The sequence below is a fragment of the Meleagris gallopavo genome, chromosome 11 (assembly GCF_905368555.1).
Source record: "Meleagris gallopavo chromosome 11, MGAL_WU_HG_1.1, whole genome shotgun sequence".
Lineage (NCBI taxonomy): Eukaryota > Metazoa > Chordata > Aves > Galliformes > Phasianidae > Meleagris > Meleagris gallopavo.
The window spans coordinates 8,809,924-8,832,933 of NC_139414.1; the positions used below are offsets into that span (position 1 = coordinate 8,809,924).

At 39.4% G+C, this 23,010-nt stretch overlaps 1 protein-coding gene across 5 annotated transcripts; it reads left to right on the forward strand.

Annotated features, from left to right (window-relative positions):
* Positions 1-348: 348 nt before the first annotated feature.
* Positions 349-22,749, forward strand: MFF (mitochondrial fission factor). 5 transcript variants are annotated; one of them, XM_085233372.1, is made up of 9 exons: positions 349-613; positions 3,766-3,983; positions 4,237-4,409; positions 5,506-5,594; positions 9,449-9,523; positions 12,883-13,041; positions 18,978-19,040; positions 21,449-21,533; positions 21,890-22,749. In XM_085233372.1, exons 2-9 carry the CDS (start codon positions 3,767-3,769, stop codon positions 22,019-22,021), a joined length of 993 nt encoding a protein of 330 aa, XP_085089498.1. In that variant the 5' UTR covers positions 349-613; position 3,766; the 3' UTR covers positions 22,022-22,749. The 5 variants fall into 5 exon arrangements, with proteins under 5 accessions (XP_085089498.1, XP_085089499.1, XP_085089500.1 ...); XM_085233376.1 differs by having other exon boundaries at positions 406-774; XM_085233373.1 differs by lacking the exon at positions 18,978-19,040 and having other exon boundaries at positions 351-613.
* Positions 22,750-23,010: the final 261 nt, after the last annotated feature.

Consider the following 23,010-nt stretch of genomic DNA (forward strand, 5'->3'; position numbering starts at 1 on the left):
TTTTTTATCCTGTTCCAAAAAAAATTATTTGCGGTACTTAACAGCACTTTTCATTTCGCTGCTCTCGGGCTGCTGAAGGACAGCAGGAAAGGGGCGGGGCGGGCGGTCACGGCGCTGCATGGGAGCGTGTCGGGAAACGAGCGTTGTGCTTCTGTGCTGTGTGGGTCGGATGTATTTTACATCGCGCTGACGAGTTTTACACGGTGCTAATTACGTAATGGCCTTAGTGAAGCTTAAACGCGGGCTAGAAGTTCTGAAGTACGCGGTTCCTTGTCAATACCAGCTGAGCACGACCAACGCGCATGCGCACCTTCCGCCTTCCCTCACTAAAAATGGGCGCCCTGCGGCGGGGCCGCACGTGAGGCGCCGGGGGAGCAGCTTCCGCCCGCTTTCCGTCACGTGACGCGCGACCCGCGGCCGGCAGTCTTTACGGCAGCCCGATGGGGTCAGCCCGCCCGGTGGTGGCGCCGCCTCACCTGAAGGGTGCCTGAGGGCGCGTTGCGCCGCTGAACGCTCCCCCGCCCGCTGGACGCAGCGCCGGAGCGCGGCGGCAGCGGCCCGGCCGGGGCAACAGGCGGGCCGGGCAGGGCTGAGCGCGTTACGCCGCGTCCGGGTGAGTGCGCGCTGGTGGGCCCAGAGGGAGCGCCGCCAAGCCGTGCCGTGCTCCCGCCGCTCCCGGCTGCCCGGGCTGTGCCCCCCCCCCCCCCTCCCCACAGGGTCCTGTACCCACGGCCGTCTCACCGCGTTACCGCGTTGTGTTCTCCAGTGTTTCCGGTATGTTTCTGTTAAGGGCAAAAGGGTCGGTGTTTTTTTGTTGGTTTTTTTTTTTTTTTGGAGGGGGGGGGGGGGTTGTTGTTTGTTTGTTTGTTTGTTTTTGTGTGTGTGTGTGTGAAATCTGCTGGGGGTTCTGGGAGGCGCCGGAGCCTCAGAGGAACTGCAGGCAGCGGGGGGAGGAACAGGGAGCGGGGCCGCGCTGTGCGGGGCGGTCGCGTCGGGCGGGATGAGGGTTCGCCGGAGTTCGGTGCCTATTTGGTTCGACTGCACCTTGTCGCTTCCCGACGTCGTCTTTCAGAGCCAGTTAATTCTGTAAATATAAGCTTTAAAATCTTCGTTGTCATTTTTTTTAGCGTCTTCTGAAACGTGTCTAATGGCTGTGACTGAAAGCAGTGTGGCTGGTTATGTTCCTGTTGAATGCTTGGGCGTTTGTTAACGAGCCCCGTTTAAAGTTCTGCTGCCGAAACGTCACTGTTTGTGGTTTTGCTGTTCTCTTGTGGGGAGAGAAAAATATATAGGTTAAAAACTGAAATCAACTTGACAGGAAAAAAAATAAAAAGTCAGTGTTGTTAAGCAGGTAAGAGTACAAAGATACTGAGGTGCTGTATGTATTCCTCAGCAATTACCACGTACAGCTGAACCCACTTGGCACTATTTAGTTTATAGAATGGCTGTTCTGATTTGTCATTTTTTGTGTGCGCTTTATCTTACAGCTGGGAAGCAGCAGTTGTGCTGACTTAGACACAAGCCAGTGCCGAACTTCAGGGAAGCTGTGGTGTACAATAAACAGTGCTGCAGCGTAGTGATGCCTGATGGCAAACATCAGAGTTGTCCTGGTGCTTCAGAATAAAGAAGCAAACAGGCTGTGGAACATCTGTAGTCTGGTCTTGTGAGAGGCGGCTGTTTTGCATGCTGCCTCCTATAGACATAATGGGGACTTTAAGGTCTTCTTAAAATTGGTTCTTTGATATTGGCATCATGATTGCCTTAATGCTGTAAATCTGGAAGTGCTATAGCGATCACAGGCCGTGTTTGGGAAGAAAAAGTACCTTTTGGAAAGTGGAAATGTTGAAAGACTGCAGTCTCTACCTGTCACTGGCTGATCCAGCCAACATCTCTTGAGAGAGACAAATGTAGTTTGCAAGTCTGAAGGACAGGGCCAAAAAAAAAAATAAAATAAAAAAAAATCTAAGAATCGTGAAGTGACAGCTGCTTACGTACCTCTTGAGCTCCTTTAAACAGCACATGCGTATTTTGAAGTGTTTAGCAAAGTGGGTTGTTCCAATTCCTTTCATTTGGCAGATACAAACATTAAGAATGGAAGGGTAGATAACAGCAGGACAGGGAGAAATGGTTTTGAGTTGAGGGAGGGAGGGTTTAGGTTGGATGTCAGGGGGAAGCTCTTTACTATGAGAGTGGTGAGGTGCTGGAACAGGCTGCCCAGAGAGGCTGTGGATGCCCCATCCCTGGAGGTGTTCAAGGCCAGATTGGATGAGGCCCTGGGCAGCCTGGTCTAGTATTAAATGGGGAGGTTGGTGGCCCTGCCTGTGGGAGGGGGGTTGGAGATTCATGATCCTTGTCCCTTCCAACCTGGGCCATTCTGTGATTCTGCGCGATTAAATCTGTGTGTGATTTCAGGATAGATATATTTAAGTTAAATAGAATGAAGACCTTCTCCTTGATGCCCAGTTCTGCAGTGTGCTGAAGTGAGTGAGGCTTTGAGATGGATAAATGTATTTCATTTGATCTGTAGTGACTGTAAGTCTTGAAAGTAACATCAAAGATTCCAGGACAGATTGCTAAGTGGATCATGTCTTTAATATACTGGATGTGCGTATTTAATGCAGTCTTACTTAGACCATATCTTTCTGTGTGCTTAATTCTGCTGTCTGAAGATCACTGTCAGTTTGAGGTTTTATTGATGGGGAAGTATTGTTTCTGTGTGATATTATCAAGTATTAGTCTAGTTACATGGCAACGAATAAAGGGGTTGTCTGGCTTCTTTGCATGAAAATAGAATGTACAAAACAGATGGAGGTGCCATCTGACAGGATCACAGAGGCTGTTTCCTTGGGCAGGTCCTGAGAGCAGATGCTCTTTGGTGAAGCACTGAGGGAAGAACCCAGGTTGTGTTTGTGCATGTGTGTGCACGGAAGAGCAGGTTATATTGGGTTGACCTTGGTGGTAAGCTGATGGTGGTACGCGGCTTCCAAACAGGAGGTGCTGTGCATGGGCTCGTGCTGGTTTGGTTGGTGGTGTGATTCGTGTTCTGTCTCACCTGCACTGAAACATTTTGTAGTCAGGGTTCTGTGTGTTCAGCTTTTTAAGGCACGTGCACAGCACAGATGTAGCCCTGTTGTCAAAAATAGCAAAAGAATGTTGCTGTAATTATATTGGCAAAAAATGCCTTTTTGCAGGAATAGATTGCTTCACTTAGGGAACCGCTTGAAGCAGTACCAATAAAAGATTTCTTGCTGGAATAAGCTGTTTCCCGTAGACAGTTTTCCCATACTAACTGTGTTTGCATATTGTGCGTTGCATAGATGTGAATAAATAAATATACCTGTTAACCCTAATGGTAAAAGTAACCGATGTCTCAGTCTGAGCTGAGCTACAGCTGAGGCCCCCAGCTATTGATGGGCTGAGGTTTCTCACAAGTGAGGCTTCTTGCAGCTCGCAGTTTCCTCTGGGAGCTGCTCTGCAGCCTCATTCAAACTGTGTTTCCAGGGTTTCTTTCTTAATCTACAGCTGCTGTTTCTATCAGAGCTATTGATGAGGTCCCTCAGCCACTGCCCCAGTGAAAATTTTCTGTCAGCCATTTGAGGTCCCTCTCTAGCCCATAGTTTCCATCAGTGGTCCTTTTCCTGCCGCTCTACATGCGTAGCTCTAGGATTTCTTTTTCTCTCAGTCTTAAACCAGAGGGAGGTCCCTTTAGTTGCTTTCCATTGCTTTTGTACTTTGCTATTACAGCTCGTGGTTTCCTTTTGGCAGAATGAGTGGGGCTGCGTTCCCGTCACCAGCTGCTGAGATGGCAGAAATCAATCGCCTTCAGTATGAGATGGAGTACACCGAAGGGATCAGTCAGCGCATGAGGGTCCCAGAGAAACTCAAAGTGGCTCCTCAGAATGCTGACCTTGAGAAGAGCGTCCCAGAAGGATTTCCAAATGCCAGTGTAACTATGCAGGTTCCAGAGCGGATTGTAGTGGCAGGTATGTCTGCATCTCAATATGGTAAAAACAGGCCAAAATTTAAGTCCCCCAAATTTCTGAAAGGATAGAAACATATATTTAAAGAAAAACTTACAAAATGCTTTCCAATTCTGAAACAGTTGTTGCTCATCAACTTTGGCCTAGGAAGTACCTCAAACTTTGAAAATGCTTCATGAATAGTTTTGGTGTAACTTGAATAGGAAATAGTTAACAAAAGAAACTTGCTTTCTATTGACAACTGATGTTCTTGCAGGTAATAGTGAAGACATTCCACTTTCCAGACCTCCAGACCTTGACCTTCTTCAGTCTACTCCATTCAAACCACTGGCATTGAAAACTCCTCCCCGTGTTATTTCTCTCAGTGATCGACCACTAGATTTTTTGGACTTAGAAAAACCTCCACAACAGACCCCTCAAAATGAAGAGGCTAGTATTTATTTTGCTTTTTACCTGGTTGAGAATTTTTTTTCTAAAGCAAAATGAAATAAAGTTTTCTCTGCTGTAGTGCAGGTCTATCTGGTGCAAGCTAAGTTAGGAAAATACAAAATATAGGCACTGTAGTTCTAACTGTCACCTTTAAGTTCTATATTTAACTGACAAAATGAGTAGTGGTTTTAATTTGCAGTTTTGTTATTGGAACACATAGTGAGATGCTTTAGACATGTAACTGAAAGTCTTTGACAAATGATATAATACATAGAATTAGTGAGTTTTAACAAAAGTCTAAAAACATACTTTAAAGAAGCACATGGCAGTGGCATGCAGGTGAATGATGTGCAATTGGCATCTTACAAACTGGAAAGCACTAGTGAAGTTGTGTATCCTGTAGACTTGTTCATACTTGTGGCATTGGGTTGTATGGATAACGAAAGGATGGCAATGAGTCTGGAACTTGGTTTTACGTGTACCAGCATCAGATCCTCTCATCTGATGTCTTCCTCCTAATCACTGAGAGACCCATGTAAACATAGAATGGCTTGGGTTGGAAGGGACTTAAAGATCATCTAGTTCCAATTCCTCTGCCATGGGCTGGTTGCCACCACCAAATCAGGCTGCCTAAGGTTCCATCTAACCTGGCTTTCAGCAAGGATGGGGCACCCGCAGTCTCTCTGGACAGCCTGTTCCTTGCTTCACCACTCCCTGAGTAAAGTATTTCTTCCTAACATGTAACCTAAATGTCCTCTCTTAGTTTAAAGCAGTTCCCCTTTTGTCTTATCGCTGTCAGACCATGTAAAAAGACAGTTTCCATCCTGCTTATAAGCTCCCCTAAAGTACTGGAAGGCCTCAATGAGATTTCCCTGGAGTCTTCTCCAAGCTAAACAAGCCCAGTCCCCTCAACCTTTCTTCATGACAGAGATGCTCTGGCCTTATCTTTGTGGCCTCCTCTAGACTGCTTCAACAGCTCCAGTTTGCCTTTGAGGACTGAACTAACTTAACTCTCCTGTGCTAAGTTTTTAGATCCCTCGTAGGATTTCCTGGGATCTCCTGTCTTTTATCTCCCTCTTGTTCCCCTCTTGTGCAGGTTCGTTCAGTGGGAAGACTGAAGAGAGAACGTTCCATGAGTGAAAATGCCACTCGACAGAATGGCCAGCTGGCCAGAAATGATTCCATGTGAGTAAAGCAAGAGGGTACAGGGACGCATCTCAGCTTTACTACATAACTCTTTTGTTCTTTATCTCCTCATGCTTTTTTTTTTTGTTGTTAACTAAGTAATGTTTTTGTGTGCTGTAGTAAGTATATAATTTTTAACACTAGAAAGCTAGCATTTTTCTTAATTTCTATGCTTCTGGTACAGTGAGGGTTTTTCTCGGAGTTAAGAGGTGGGAGTGTTTGTGGGCACATAGTTGTTTCATGAGTTATTGTGAATTGCTGCATTAGGAGATTTTCAGTTTCTGAACTGGTGTAATTTTTTTTTTTTCCCTGAATTTTCAGGTTATTTATTTCTTTATAAAGAAAATGAGTTATCTGTGTGCATTAAAACGTTCCCAGTTGTTGCTGTTGGTATTACATAATGGTTTTAATTAATAGACAAAGAAATATGGTTATTTCTCATGAATATGAGAGTAAGTCATTTTTCATTGGTATCTGTTTACTTGGTGAATTGGGATCTGTGAGTACGTGTTATCATCTTCTAAGACAAAAGTGGCAAGTAGCATTCAGAACTGGAAACTTCACTTGCTGATACCATCAGAGGTAGCAGTTCTTATGGTGCTTTCTAAAGACATGCATGTCTATATATTCCGATTAGATACAATAGTCATTTGATTACTCTCAGTATATTCTGAGTGATGGCATCCTTCCACCACCTGGCAGTAATTTTTTTTTTTTGTAGTGTAACACTTAATCTTCCTGTATATGTATGTATTGATCAAAACAATTCCTAATATAGCTACCATAAGAAGTGTTGCTTTAATGAAAGAATCTGAGATGTGAGACCTAACAGTGGGATTCATCTGTGTTGGACAAATGAAGACTCAGTAGGCACAATATGGCTAAACCACCTTAAATTTAGTTTAGGAAATAAGCACATGACCTACTTAGAGTCTACTTATTTTTAGTGTAAAAAGAAAAAAAACTAAACTCTGTCCTAGAAATGCCTGCTCTCTTGTATTTACAGCAGGAGTACCAAAAAGTACTCTGTATACTACGTATCTATCTACCTCTGAGTTAATTTGTCTGAAATTGGTGAAATGTATTCAGATGCCTATTTCAGGAATTACAGTTTTCCTTCTCTTCCTCCAGATCTTCATGGAAATACTGTTGCTTATCTTCCTTTTCTTAATCAGGCTTTTGATTTATACAAGCTCATAGATCTCGCATATCTAGGTACTTAATCTACTGAATTTTAAGTTCATTGAGCTGGCAAACTCGAATTCACATCCATAAGCTCCTGATCAGCTCAGTCTCCAGATGTTTTAGCAGCCTACTAAGTGTCCAAGTTCTCTTTGACATTGGTCATCCAGTTAAAATATGTTGGACTGGATATGCTAGAAAATTGCCGTGGGAATGGCCTTCAAATGCCAGTTTGATAGTTTGCATACAGTGCATGCAGGAATGGATGGTCTTCGTGTGGTGGAAGTTGCTTGTGAAAAAGTTTACCACCATGATCTTACTTTTTCAGTCCTTGTTGGAGGAAAAGCAGGTAGTGTATGAATTCTTGTAATTTCTTGAAATCACTTTATCCAAGCTCCCAACATTTGTTTGCACTCCCTAAAGTCATGAGCTGTGCCTGCCTAGCCAGCAACCTAGAAATCCCTGTGAGATTTCTCATGTCTGAATTTCTTCAATCCAGAAATTTTAAATTTGCAAAACTCATCTCTGTGCTTTACTATTCTACTATATGTAGAATTACTGGTTTAAAACTGTCTAAATGTTATTTGCCAACAATTGCTTAATCTATTAGCAGTCCTTCAAAGAGGCTTAGCAGTGCAATACAAACCTGATATCCTGTAAATTTAAGAGGGACGTGATGAGTGAACTAAGTCACTGCTAATTTGCACGACTCAGTTTATGGTATGCAAGAGCCAGGAAATTGTGACACATCTGGAGATGAGTTTTCCTGTCTTGATGCTTGTGCTAGCACCTGCATAAAGTTAAATCCAAGTTATTTTACTAAGCTTTTCCAGTCTTCTGGAAAAATTATGTAAACTTACACAAGACTCTGGATCAGTCTGTTTTCTTTCTATGAAGAGTAACATCTAACTGATACTAAGCCTGTTGTATCTGTGCTCTCTACTGATAATGTGGAAGAACCTGAATTTCTTCTCTGCAGCATTCCACATTTGCTGGCCTGCAGAAAACATATTTTTTTCTTATGACAGAAGTTACGCTGGGCCTAGCGTATAGATCATCTGTTCTGATACCACTGAGGTTCCTAGAAATGCTTCTTTTTCTGTCATCATTGCTGCTTTTGACTCAGTGTGGTCCAGAAAAAGAAAGCACTTTTAAAATGCTGTGGCATTCATAGCAATTCTGAGTCTGTCATTTCTACCTCATTTAGCTTGTATCAATCTGCAGGAGGAGAATGCAACTACGGACCTGGCTAATGCTCAGGAGAATGTTCTATCAATACATACTATGAAAATACTGTGTGCAAGGTGAAATTCTGCATTTGTGTGAGCCATGCCTTTTGCATCCAGTACAAAAGGCTCGATATCTCTCGACTCTTTTCCTTATCATTTAGGCCCATTGGACTTACAGTGCAAACAGCAAAAGAAAAATGTAAGCTTTGTGGAAATAGAAGTGGTGATTCTATGAATAAAACTAATAAGATAGCATTCTGTTTTCACTGTGGTAGCCACTTAGAGACACTGCTGATATGGATGTGTTCTGATGTTGTTTGAGATGGGCAATGCAAGCAGACAAACTTGTTTGATGTTAATTATGCTACCTCAGATGGTACTGATTATTACATAGCTTGTAGATTGCTATTTCTTTTAGAGATTCTTGGGAAACTTCATTCCCTTACTGATGATAATAAACCATTTAAATAGAGAAATTGTACTAAAAATGCATTCTTTGCACTACAGAAAACTTAAGTGTACACCTGTTATGTCTCATGTAACTTCAACATTTAATTTCCTTACCTCCTAGAAATAATATTTTTTCCACTATTGTACAAATACACAAGAAACCTAGCTGCTCTTGAAGTTCTTGTCTCCAGTGGTGTTGGCTGATAGTATTATCTTTGCTCTAATTATTGCAATGGTACGATGCTGCTTTATCAAAACTGGCTTGACTTTTAAGTTGATTTCATGTTTAGGTAGTTCTGAGATAAAAAGTACTGCAACAAAGATCAGCACCTTATTCCCATGGGTTTTTCTGGAGTCTAGTTCACACCTTCATAGGAAACGCAGTCCCATCTTTTACATCCATTTCAAATTACATCAAATATTTAATTCTCATAAAAGTTGTTTTTTTCTTTTGTCTATTTTCCTGAGAAATGATGAGATAGCACTGAATAGACTGTCCCATTGAAAAGGCACATTAGATACTGTTGTGTAAAAACTTTGTTATCTACTTAGGAGGGAGTATAATACTCAAGTTTTAATCTGCAGCAGTATTGTCTTCAGACAAAATATTCACATGTACTGTGCAAAATTCCATTTCCTGATCTACAAAAGTGACAAAATCAAATGTTCTGGAATAGATTGAGGCAAAGGAATTGGCTGTGCTCTTTACCACTGTGTTCTCCATATTATATAGATAACTTGTTTTTCCTCTTGTTTCTTGAGTTCTTTTTTTTCTACTCTCCCTTGTCATCCATTTGCATGCGTTTCCAACAATTTGTTGGGAGTTTGGCTTTGTTTGAGATAGTAATTCTCAAATGCTCAAAAAAAAATTGAGACTAACAAATGGGCATCTCCTTGTACAATAACTTTCTACCTATTTAGCAATATTAACTGCTCTTTAAATGGTATTTTTATAAAGGATGCTTACTTAAGAGATTACAATTATTATTCAAGGTGGCACAGATCAGATACTGTCCCAAGAAATAAAATGCCACGGTTCCAGTCACCTCTTTCGACTAAGGATTGCACGTAAGCCAACATGTTACCTGGTATATGAAAATCAGGAGTGTTTTTAGTTACATAGCTCTCTGCAATACTAATTTTCAGACTAAGTATCTGTAACTTAGAATGTAAAATTGAAACAGCCTTTGCTACACTGAATATATGGTTTCTATTTCTGTTGCATGCTTTCCCAAGCTTTCCCAAACCACTTACCTGTGTGAGAAACGTAGGGAGAAATAAATGGTGGAGAAGGAAAGGCAGAGCTTCAACTAACAGTTGATTTATTAAAAAAAAAAAAAAAAAAAAAAAAAAAGAGGGGAAAAAAAAGCTTTAGTCTTGTAGTCTTCTTTGTTCTTTGACTGTGATTACAGGAGAAATGAAGCTTATTCTTGTCCATTGCTAGTCAGTGTTGAATGCAAAGGTTCCACTGTGAATCATGAGTCAACAAACCACTGAGATTGGATCAAAATGGGTAGATTGTGTGATTTTGGTTTTTTCTTCTGCTCCTGCCTTTCCCTTTGAGCTCTCTAAGGAGATGCACTTTTCTATTTCATAGCTTGAGAAATCCTGTTCTTCATGCTAGTTATGGGGTAAAAGGTTGTGGTATGCATGTCTTTAATGATAATACAGTCTGTGGCTGAATCTAAACTAACTTCTAATTTAAATCTATTTACCCTTATTGATATTCCTAGAGCTAAGAGAAACAAAGTCTGTGTATTTCTCACACTTTTTTAGAAGGCTTTGGGGACATTGCTGGGAGGGTAGACTGCTACTGAAGTCCTTCATAGTAATTTCTGTAGTTCACTATTGTTTGGTTGTGGTCCAAATCCTGAAATTTACTTATGTTTTTAACCAGAAAGTGCTGAAACAATGACTGCTTGGAACTGAATGTGAAAACTGTTCAGAAATTTTAAATGAAATTGTATTGAAGACTAAGAACATTCCTCTACCAATTGAAAAGATAAGGGTGTAACTGCAATTTCTGATAAGTAGTCTTGTTCACTGTGAGAGAATTATTTTTGTGTCATCTTGGCTGGTTTGTGTATCAGATGTTTTCTTAACTAAATTGCTTTTCCATGGCTTCTGATGTAGTCCAAGGGACTACTGCATGCTTATAGATGAGTAATCTTGAAACAGGAGCACACGGGAAGAATTCAGCTTCTCCTTTGGCCCCTGCGTCCCGTATTCACTAACTCTGAGATTTGAGCCCTTTACTTAATTATTCTTGCTTTCAGAAAGGAAGAAAGGTCTCTCCTAAAGTATGTACTTCAGAAGGATAACAAAATTAGCAGTAGTCCTTATGGAGAAAATTTGAATAATTTAATGTAGCTGTGCAGTTTATTTCATGTCCAGGAGGAAATATATTCAAATTAAGAAATGCATTTTTCTCTAGTAAAAAGAACTCTTGAATCAAGTAACCTCTTTAAGCTGCCTATAAACCAATGACCATAGAGTATTTCAGTGAATTAGGAACTACCTAGTTCTGCAGTCTTCTTTTTTCCTTTCCCCTTACTGTAGACTTTCTACATGTGACTTTCTTCTAGAGAATTTTGTGTAGTTTTAGTTCAGTAGTTGTTTGTTTTTTGTTTGTAATTTTTCAGTATCTACATAATACTCTGCAAATAACATTACTAGGGTTATTTTCAATAAAAGTATTCTGGACAGTGTGAATTCTACAATATTTTATGGCTTTCCGTATGTTTATATGCTGTCACTTTTTTTTTAAAGCTCTCATTCAGCCTAATATCTGAGATGATGAACAAGGAAAATTAGCTTTAATATAAAGACATACTATAACTTCAAGCCTTGAGCTCTTTTTTCCTTTCCTTCAAGCTGATAAGTTCGTACAGGAATAGAAAATCTCAGGAATTTACTTCAGTGACAATATTTTCCAGCTTCAAGTGATTTTCTTCTACTGACTATTGGGATTTCCAGTGCAATTGAAGAAATAAATTTGTGGCTGTGACCACTACTACTGATGGCAAAATAAAAATCATCATAAATATGAAAGAGAGATCAATTCTACAACTCAGAGAGAAAAATAAAATATAGAAATAAATGTTCATTCTTATTTTTTTTTTACTTTTGGCTACACTTACTCTGCAGCAACATGAGAAGGTATTTGCACTTTAGCTGATAAATAATGACTAATATCAGTCAAGCACCAGCCACTGCTGTCTTTGCATGTCTCTAGAAGCTTGGGATGGCTTTAACTGTTCTGTGGTAGAAGTGACATCTGCGTAACGTGCTTTGAATCTCTTCTCAATTAAATTTTCTTTCTTACTCAGTTTTGTAGTCTTGCTGCCAGCCAGTCACAAAGCAGCTCTATTCAAAACAAAGCATTAAAGGGCTGTGACCCACCTAAAAATTATCCACATTTCAAACCTATTTCCAATTGCTCAACCACTCAGGCTTTGATTAATTTCATAAAAATGCTAACAAAAGTGAGAAGATTGGCATTCTAACTCTGGTAACTTTGCCACTTCTATTTTGCATCAACAGTTCAAGGAGTGTTGAAATAAGAATGTTAATCTTGGAATAGAAACTATCCTAAAATTTAAAGGGTACAGTGATGCACACTTGTATGTATGTGTTAATGTGAATGAGAAAGCTAACAAAAGTGACTTCCTCTTTAAAAAAAAAAAAAAAAAGCACCTCACTTAATTCAGAATCCCTGATTAAATTAAAAGAAAACCCTGATGTTTGAAGGGCAATGTGGATAATGTCAGGTTAAACTTGAAGAAAAATGACTTAATCAAATGCAGTTTATCGAAATTTGTTTCTGTCTAGTAGAGGTAAGGTTTGTATAATGCTTTAAACCAAAATGCTCATCCTTGCATTTCAATCCTCAGTATTTTTTGTAAGGGTCTTATTTTTTTTTTTCATCATGGCCAAAAACTCAGATCATGTAACTTGTCCCTGGGATATGAATTCTGTGCTGAAAGGCTAGCAATGGCCTTTAAACACTGTTCATGTGCAAATCAAAATGATGTCTTGATCTTTAGTCACAACATGAAGAAAAAATTGTTGAAGAGTCTGTGAGATTCTCCTTGCTGAGAAAACTTGTGCTTTTAAAAGTACTTTCTCATTGGTGTCAGTGAGGACTTGACTGCTGATTTTGCCGGGCACAGAATTGGCTGGGCAAGGACTTTCTGAAACTATCCAGTGTAACCCTTCAGAATTGCATATGTGAACATAGCTCACAATCCCTTACACTTGGAATTTGGGGATGCCACCTTATAATGCTGGGAGAAGGGTAAACTGAAAACGAGCAATAAACATTTTGGAATGGTGCTATCTGAAAAGTTTTGTTGTTTTTTTTTTTTTTTAAATTAAAAATCTGACTATAGTATTTCTTTCTTCATTTATTATGCTTGTATGAACAGTGTGACACCATCAGTGCAACAGGCTCGTGTCTGTCCTCCCAATATGTTGCCTGAAGACGGAACTAATCTTTACTCTGCTCGTGGCATTTTATCGTTTATCCAGTCTTCCACACGTAGGGCTTACCAGCAGGTCTTGGATGTGCTGGATGAAAATCGCAGGTGATTGGTTGTCACTGATTCTGCCAGCTTCTGCTGCTTTCATTTTTTTTCTCCTTTTAGTGGAGTGTGGTTTATGTTTACAAAATAATGAGATGAAATTATTTGCTTTTGCTTTCCTTTGCGTTCACTATTCATAAGCAATTTAATTGTCCAAAATTCACATTTCAAAATGCTTCTGTTTATTGAAATACAGCGTTAGGATTTCCTTCCAAACAAAAATCGTAAGAGCTAATCTGCGACTGCTAGGGATTTAAGTTTTCCAAGTTGTCAGGTTTTTTCTTCAATTAATGCTTGATCTCGAACCTGCAAATTTATTAACCTTATCTACTACTTTTATTTTGGTGAGTGATTGTGCAAATCAATAAGATTGGGTTGATGTTGCCATAAATCATTTAAGCAAATGTACAGAAACTGGACAGCTTACTGTGCAAGGTATTGGTTGCAGATGCTGCTTTTGATAATGTGTTGAGACTTTAGGCTCTGTCAGTTTATATAATGAATACTTACCTCTGGTTGATATGTGACTGATGGTGGCCACTTCACTGGATGTTGGGGGGGTGGGGGGGAAGCAATATAGAGAGAGTTGGTTGCTCCTTCAGTTTATAATTTTTTTGTTTCTATGAGTAAGCTGATACTTTGAGAGCTGATGAGCCCAAAGAAGCCTTGTTGTGATCAGCATAGTTCCATTATTTTCAATGGAGTTTTGCCCACTTTGTGTCCCTGTGCTGTTTTGATTTGACACTTCTGAGCACAACTAGAATGGCATGTTTATCACTGCAGAAGCATTTGTAAAGACTAGAAATGATGACATTTTCTTAGCAAAAGCAATTTTAATTTCAGTACTGTGTATGCTTGTCACTGAGGTTCAGATTAGAATCACTGCAGCTATTTTGTAGTTCTTGCAAAGAGGTTGAATTAGAGAAGCTTACTGCTGGGGGTGCTGGGATGAACTGCTTGTTCCTCCTGCAGTCCTTAAGCAAGCCTGTGCTCAGAAGTTCTTTCAAGTTCCTTATCTGCCTCTGGTTTTCTGTAGTACCAGTAGCACTCCTAATATTTTATAAAGTGAAGTGATTTGCTTTCTAGTTGTTTTGGTAAGGAAGTATGACTATCAAGCCAATCTTATTGAAAATGCCTGTTTTCACAGTTGTACATCCTGTAGCTCACCACGTTTACTGACAGAATTGTACATCAATGCCATATTAACATTACCAAATCACACAGAACTCCAGTCTTGCTGATCTTTATGCCTTTAACCTTGGGAACTTGGGAAAAATAAAAATAAAAACACAGTTGGGTGCTTAACCCAGTCTTAATCCCATGAAATTCCAAATTGTAGAGGTTATAATGTCAGTGCATGTCCACTGGTCAGTAGTTGTTTGTTGTTTTGTTTTTTTGTTCTTTCAATCTTGTCAGTATCAAAAGATTAGATAAAGTAACAGGTTTTGGTGTTGTTTTGTTTTCCTAACAAAATTAAAGCTCCCATACAAAGAGGAATTCTTCTGAGAGTAACAGTACTGTATATTGTGCCAAAAGTCCTTGCTAAAATATGGACTGAAGTTCTGGCCCTTTCCCCAGTCTGCAGAGAAGCTAAAAAGATTTACCCTGCCTTCCATTTGGCATGTTCTTGCCCACATTTCCTTGGATTTTGCATGTATATGTATACATATTAATAAGTACACTTTTAACTTCAGTCATCAAAATAATTCTAGGGTTCTAAATGCTTCTAAATCTGCATTACTCTTCCTGGTTTGGGTTCCTTTTTTAAGGCACTCTTACTAGCCTTCTGAAAAGAAACAGGAAACATGTTACTTGCCTGTCAAGCAGTCTTACCCCCAAAATGAATTTAGCAGTTAAGGTAAAAGTGTATTCTTAGTGGTTGGTTGTTTATATACCCACTGTTATTCTACAGCCAGCGTAGGAATGTGAAATTTGGATGATTCACTTGCATGGTTGTAAAATATTGTTCATTTTAAACTGTTTCAAACTGCTGTCTGTTCTTTTGCTCTGTGTAATGTGTTCTATCTCAAAGCCTTAACTATTTTAATATTATTATTAACTATTAATAATAATTATTATTAATAACTAATTATAAGATCTTTTAAAATGAACAAGATCTGACTTGTGCTATTCACTGGAAATATTTTTCACTTATTTTGTGGCTTGCTTTTCTTTTTACAAAATATTTGCAAAATTGTCTTGCGATTCACTGAAACTGCTAATGGTAGGTGCTGGTTACACTGCTGCAGCTAATGAATTATGCCTAGTTTGGTTGGCATTGCTCGTGTGATAGATTCTTCAGATGGGCAACGATACAATGATTTCTGTTTACGCTGTCTGTTTACTCTCGCATCTCCTTCAGCTTGGACAAGGACAATAGGTCAGTTTTGCTTTCCAGTTCTAACCCTTTTTCAACTTCTATGAGACCAAAAACTAGTCTTTTAAAGGCTCATATGCTGCAGGCAACCAAAAAAGCTGCATTTAAGGATATTTTAGTAATATTTTAAATAAAGTGCAGGGAAAAAAAATCAATTTTTAAAATATTTGTATTTTATCTAAGCTATTCTTTACCTCTTGAACCAAGGACTTAGCAATGAATTCCTATACTTTTTCTAAATAGTTATCTCCTTTTTTTTAGATAAGTACTTTCTAAAAAGCCACTGTCCTCATTAAGTGCCAAACCTCACTCATGTAGTAATTTCCTGAAGTCTTATAAGATCACATTTTATTTTGAGGAAGCTAATGACAATCTTCATGATAGAAATATCACAGGGTGCAAGTTAAGACTATACAAGTCCTAACACATGAGTTTAGATGAGGGTAATATAGTTCAGAAGCAAATGAAACAGAGCTGCAGATGTGAAGTAGCCTTGCTTTGTTGGAGTAATCACTTGTAGCGCTGAGGTGAGCAGGGAGAGCGGTTTTGCCTACTCACTGATGCTTCAGTGCACAAATCCTTTCTGTACTTCAGAAGCTGAGCTTCTTACCCAGTTCGCCTCCAGTTCACATCCATAAAGTCCAAGTGTACATTCTTACAGCTGTTCTGAGATTTCCAGAGAAGTTTCAAAGTACAGTGAGAAGTCAACATAGCTGCTGTCCCTACTGAATAAAGAATTGCTGGCCTCAGTCACGTGTGTATGCACACAGATGATATAAGCTGGACCCAGGTACCTAGATTATCCACACCTCTTGTTTTCCTCTCAGACCATTTGATTGCATCATTACTGTGGTATTTCCATTGCATGCTCTGTTCTAAGCAGAAGAAGATAGACCAGATTCATTTGATCATTGCATTATTACCTGTTTTACCACTGTTATTAAAATCCATTACTTTACATTCCGTTTGTGTTTTAGGCTGCCATTGTATTTGCAGTGAAACATCTAAGTGCTGAGCATACCTAAATTATGGCTGCTTCTGATCACGTTTTAATATTTAGGTTGGAACTGCCAGAAGCAGCCAGAAGACCAAAAGTTTTAGGTTTTGGTTTTGCTAGCTGTTTGGTTTTTTGTTTGTTTGTTTGTTTACTAATTGCTGAAAAATTGTCATGCCTTTACAACTAGAGAAGAATTGAGCTATTACACGCTGTATTTACCTGAAAATTTACTGCTGAGTTTGAGGGTGAGGAGATCTCACTGATTTACATATCACTGTTATCTAAATAGTGATATTTTTTTTTGTTGCTCAATTTCAGGAAATCAGCAACAACAGTAAGTAAAAAGGATGGGAGAGGCAGGGGAATATTGTGGTGATCCTCCTGGGCCCACCAATAAAGAAAGAAAAATGAACTGCAGAGAAAAGGAGGAAAACAACAAAGCCACCATGCTAGCAGTGAGATTAAAGGCTTGTCTTCAGTTTAGTTCAGGTTCCTGGTTTGGATGGCACCTGCAGGACTGTAGTTTTGTTGTTTGCTGTAGTCTTCAGTTGCTTCCAGACTTGAGGCTTTTTTTTTTTTTTTTTTTTTGCAAGGATGGTACAGGTTAAATAGCATTGATTAGTTCTGCAGCACCTGTAAAACCTTAAGTTTACCACAAGAGAGACTTGCTACAGAGAACTAGAGTTCAGAGAGCATTTGAGAACTGTTGGTCTCATGACACAACATCAAGCTGCTGTTGGCATACTTGTTTATTACAATCGACTTTTGTTCACAGAGGAATTCTGTATCCTGTTCTATAATTGCTTTATGCTGTATTTTTTGTTTTCTCCAAGCATTTAGTTCTGGCATCTGTCCAGCAAGACTTGAGACTAACGGAATTATTTCTCCCATTAAGAAATAGGAATACCATTTTTGAGAACTTGAGGAAGAGTATTATTTTATTATAGGTGTTGGGATTGGGAGCTTCTGTTTTGTAAGGTGCATCACGCTGGCTTTCACTTGTCTGCCTTTCATTTTTCACTTGCAGGACTCCATTTTTAGTTTTATGATATACATAGCAAAGTGCTCCAATTGCAGAAGATCTGTTTAGAGTAGGACCTAATCCCAGTACTGTGTACTGGGAAGCTTTTGCTAAGGCTTCCTAGATCCTCAATCTTTTAAATTTAGTCACAGCTATTGTGATGTTTTTGCACAGCACTTGGTCATTTTTAGGCCAGGCCACAGTGTTCACCTAGCTGCCTCAGCACCAGACCTCTGACTCCCACCCATCAGAGCTGTAAGGTCTTCACCCCACGTTCCCTTTCCTTGTTGCTAACTTTAGAGGCTGGTATATATGTGGGTTGAGTGCACAGTACAAATACCTACTGCTGGCATTGGGAAAATGGAAGAAATTGTTCAACTGCTTGAAATCTTTTTTTCAGTTTGTTACACAGCACAGGTGTGCAACTGCCTCGTTAGAGATACTGAAATTCATAGTGTCACTGTCATCAGAACACACAGCTGATGTTTGTGTCTTCAGAAAATTGGGGCATGCCAACTTCTTCCTGACAAAGTGGTGCTTATATAGTTTAAACAACTTAGAAAGCTGTAACCTTTTCTTGCCCTCTGCCTATAAATAAAAGGAAACAAACTTGAAAGAGCAGTAATGAAAGGGATGCTCCTTGAAGCTTTTAGTCACTTCTTCCTGCCTCTCCTTTATAACTGTACATGGTCCTTAGGTCTGTAGTCCTTGTCATTTGAGTTATATTTAGCTTAGGTGAAGGAAGAAAAGCCAGAAATCCCTCTTTCCTTAGAGGGATGATTAAAAGGCTTTTATAAACCTGAAAGGCGTCTCATCTGAGGAGAGGCTGAGGGCTCTTGGTTTATCTAGTTCGGAGAAAAGGAGTCCAAGAGGCAACCTCACTGCTTACCACAACTTCCTGAGGGGAAGCAGAGAGGGCGGTGTCGAGCTCCTTCTGGGAACTGAGGACAGGATGCATGGGAATGGTGCAGAGCTGCACCAGGGGAGGTTCAGACTGGACATTAGGAAAATTGCTTTTACCATGAGGGTGATCAAACAAGGGAACAGGCTTTCCTATGGAGGTGGTTAGTGCCTCATGCTTGTCAGTCTTCAAGAGGCTTTTGGACAGTGCCCTCAATGGTATGCTTTTTTGGTTAGCCATGAAGTGATCAGGCAGTTGGACTAGATGATCTTTGCAGGTTCCTTCCAACTGACGTATTCTGTTCTGTATGTGTGTAGATATTTCTTTTCCTGAGGTTCTGTTTTTTTGGAGAGCCTTTTTAAAAAATATGAGGTACCATAGTATTATAAGGTTGATAACTCCTCCCAAATCTATATTCCAACCATTCAACTTCCACAAATGAAGCTTTTTCATTAAAAAAAAAAAAAATTACCTACACAGCTGCAAACACTTAGTGTTAATTAAATTCAATAAAATAAATAGGCATTGCATAGAAATATAAGTGGAAATATTTTGATGTTCCTTTGTTCTGTGTGTTTTACCTCTTATCTCTGTCATTTCCTGTTTCTGTCTCCTGTTTTCTGTCTACACAAAACTGCTGTAGGCCAGTGTTACGTGGTGGGTCAGCTGCTACCACTTCCTCTAACCCTCATCATGACAACACCAGGTAAAGATTTTGTTGTTACTGACAGTTGCAATCCACTAATTTAATGGATCACAGTGTTCCTCCATATCCCCCTTCACCTCTTAAGGCATTTCAAGCCCTTATTCCTTACCATCCAACTGACTTGTGTAGTAGATATAACAGTGCTGCAGAAGCTGTGTAGCCAGGGGAGGATTTTAAATTACATTAGCAATGCTTTGAGTACCTCCTGTTTAATAGTGGTTGAGTTTTGTATTGTTATTGCTGGAAAAGTTGGCCTTGCATCATGTTGTTTTTTCCAGGTGATTTCAGTAACATGTCTATGAGTGTTAGTGGTAGCAGGATGTGTTTTTACAGCCATTATGTTGGCAGACTGACATCACTTTGGCAGACCTGGATGTAAACTTAAAATGTGAGGTCATGATCAGGATTAAGGAAATTCCACATCACTTGTTCCCATTTCACACTACGCTTTTCATCAAAGTGAAGATAAGATTTATGCTTAATTAAACACTGGATTCACACAAGTGATTCTTGAGCTCTAATTTGGGAATTGATTTTTTTTGTAGTAGTCCAAGAGATTACCTTGGACTTGTAAGGGTTTTCCCACTGGTGTAATGATCCTGGACTTGTTTGGAAATTGGCAGAATAGCAGTGATATACTGTGAACATGTATTAAATTTTTGTGACTGCAGAGTCATGCCCGTATAATTTCAATGATGAGCCCTTTTCTCTTTTCCCAAAAGATGGTGGCAGACAACTCTACTATGCAATGGGTGAGATTGTCCTTTACTCTTTTTCCCCAAATAACTAAGGGCATAAAAAACACAGCTGCAGTCTATTTAATGCTGCCTACTCTGAAAGACCTGTAAGTAGCAAACAGCATAAATTTTAGTGAAATTAATATTTTGTCTCTTTCAGTAAAAAAAAAAAAAAATATTAATGGCCTTAGTAAGAATTTTTTTTTTTAATAAAAAGAGTTGCCAAACTTGTTTTGTTTCATGCTGTGCTTTTAAAAACAGTTGTGACTCTGACAAACAATTCCTTACTCAAATATTATTTTAGAAACACTGTTTTTATCCTTGTCTTCCCTGGAGAAGGTTTACCTCTCCCTGTACGCCCTTCAAGCCTCCAGAAACACAGATCAAAACTGAATCAATTTCCTACCTTTTATGCACACTTGCTCAAGGATCTCATTGTCACTTAAGTCCAAACCAATGTAATTCTCATTTAGAAACAGCAACTCTCATGCAGAAGCACCAAGTTACTGAACAGCAGGGGCAGAGAAACTTTGACAAATGGCATGTTAGGAGGGCAGAGAATTATGTATGAGCTGAGGGCGTTCTATAGAAGTTCACTAAAACTGATGGAAGAATACATGATGTAAAAGAAATGTCTGCATTTAAAGTGCATTCTGCCAGTTTAAGGAGCTATACTTTAATTCAAACGTTAGTCAGAGTTAACCATTAACTGTCATTAAATGCTAAACGTTCTTTAAGGTGTATTTTGTTTTGCATTTGGTAGCTTTGACGTGTATTTTTTTCAGTATTTGAAGCCATTGTCAGCATTTGTTGATATATCCTAATGAGAAAGCAAGTGGAGTCAAGGGGAATTAATATTGGAAACAGATTTCAAGATAGAGAGAAACTCAGCAGTACGTACAGCATCAGGAACTTCTTTTAGCTGTTGATTGTTGGAAAGGAAGCTGGTTAAGAGGTAGCATTTGGATGATCAAAACATATTTTGTGTAGACTTTTTGCCCCCTCCCAACTACGTGAACGTGTGTATTGAAATAACTTATCCTGGAGTTAGAATAAAGCTTCATCTGAATCATTACATCAAGAAAATTGAAGTGTTTTGATAATAACCCTCTTTCTGAAGCGTGCAGAATTCACCAAGCAGTGATGGCACCTGACTCTTTGTTTGCAGGGTTCTCTGTCCTTTACCTAAGACATTAAGGTTATTGTGACTGAGATCATTAATCTCAGTAGGTGGACTATTTGAATAGATACTGAGCGTTAGATACCCAGTTCTTTCCAAATCTTCATTTGTTAGTTCAGATCTATTGCACATCTCTTCCAACTGTGGTGTTTTAGCTCAGGCAATTTTCAGCATTCACTAAGCAGTGGAATAACTAGAAATAGTATTCTGAGAGACCAAGTCATACTAAGAAATCTGTGTGGAGAAATTCCAGAAATACTTAAATGTGGAGAACAGTGAACTCAGATTTAGCCAATCACCCACTTCATACATCTTCATGCTTGATTCAGTCGTCTTCCTGTTGAAAGTACGTAACTCAGTAAAAGCCAGAAAGTCTGAGAATTCTCCTGCCTATCACCACAAAAAATACATCCACTAGAATGCTTATAAAATGCAATACTTGCTAAACTTTGTATGGATGAGGCAGCTAATTGATGTCTTGAACCTCATAGGTACGGTCTTTCCAACATGGATACCACACTTGAGGGAACACCAGACGACATGACTGTTGTAGATGCTGCTTCCTTAAGAAGGCAGGTATGTAAAGCGTAACAGTTGAGAATATTAAGAAGCTGTAGTGGTAAAACAGGAGAGCAGGATGTCTGTTGTAATAGGAAGCTATATAGTAGGTGTGGTGAGGTATGCTGTCTGTATCCCTGCTAGACTGCCTGCACAAATCAGTATTGTTCTGGAGGCCTGGGGAGTCCAACTCCATTTCTGCTCCTACTTAGCAGGGACAGCAAGGTTTGATCACTGGTGCCTGAAGATGGAAAGTTACATTATCAAGTGTTTAAAATTCATCAAGCACAGTATTAATTTTGGATGCCTATTCAAGCTTCTTGAAAGTCTGGCAACTTTATTTAAACTATTAAAAGTCGTTTGTTTATTTTTAGATAATCAAACTTAATCGGCGTCTCCAGCTTCTGGAAGAAGAAAACAAAGAGCGTGCTAAAAGGGAAATGATCATGTATTCAATTACTGTAGCTTTCTGGCTACTCAACAGCTGGCTTTGGTTTCGGCGCTAGACACAGCTCTGAAAGATTTAGTCGATCAAAATACCAACAAAATTTGCAAAACTCTGTTTCTGTTTCTGAATTGTATGCTGTTTTATAATTCATACACTGGAAACTTCCACCACAGAAAAAAGCCTATAGAATTGCAGTGTTAAAGGGACACCTTGTTGTTCAGTTATGCTGTATTTAATAGATTTGCATTGTGAATACTTGCAGTATCCTCCTTTGCATGCTTCAGTGTAAATATGGATCAGCTGATTTTGAAATGAAGCTTGCTTTGTGCAATGTAAGGAGAGTGTCCGACAGGAATAATCACTGGATTTTTTTGTTGTGGTGGTTGGGAGAGAACAAATCAAATTGGGCTTGGGGAAAAATATCAACACAAAGGAATAAAAACTAGGTTTTATTGATCTGTTGTTAGATGCAAGTGAACATCATTGCACTAGTTCTCCTTCAGTCTAACTTGTATCAAAGGTGTGCCATATTCAAGGAGTGTGTCTTGTTTCACGAGTGTGTTCCTAGTTTAAGGCTGTGTTCAGGTCAGATAATAAAAGGTCTCTGCTAACGTGCAGACTGTCCAGAGGTGTGTAATATGTTTGTTTCTTTTTATTTTAGCTTTAATTTTGCAGATGTTTTTTCTATAAAATACATTTTTAAGCGAGTCAATCTGAGTGATCAAAAGATGATGGAGTACAAGAGACCACTGTAGTGTATTTAATAAAACAAAAATAATTTAAAAATCTGTTTAATATTATTTTAAGAAAGTTTGAGGATTTGTCTGAACTAGCAGCCTGAAAAGTAAGAGCCAGCAGCAGGTGGGCACCTGATAGCCTGCTGCAGAGCTGCCTTGCCTGGCGTGCTCTGGAATTGCTCTGGGTATGTGTGGTTGAGTATGTCTGGTGGAAGCAAGCCCAGTGTCCCCACATCCTGCAGTGGGGTTAAGCATCCCCACTTCAGCTGCGTGATCCACCTTGTGTCCAGGAGCTACTGTCCTTGCCAGA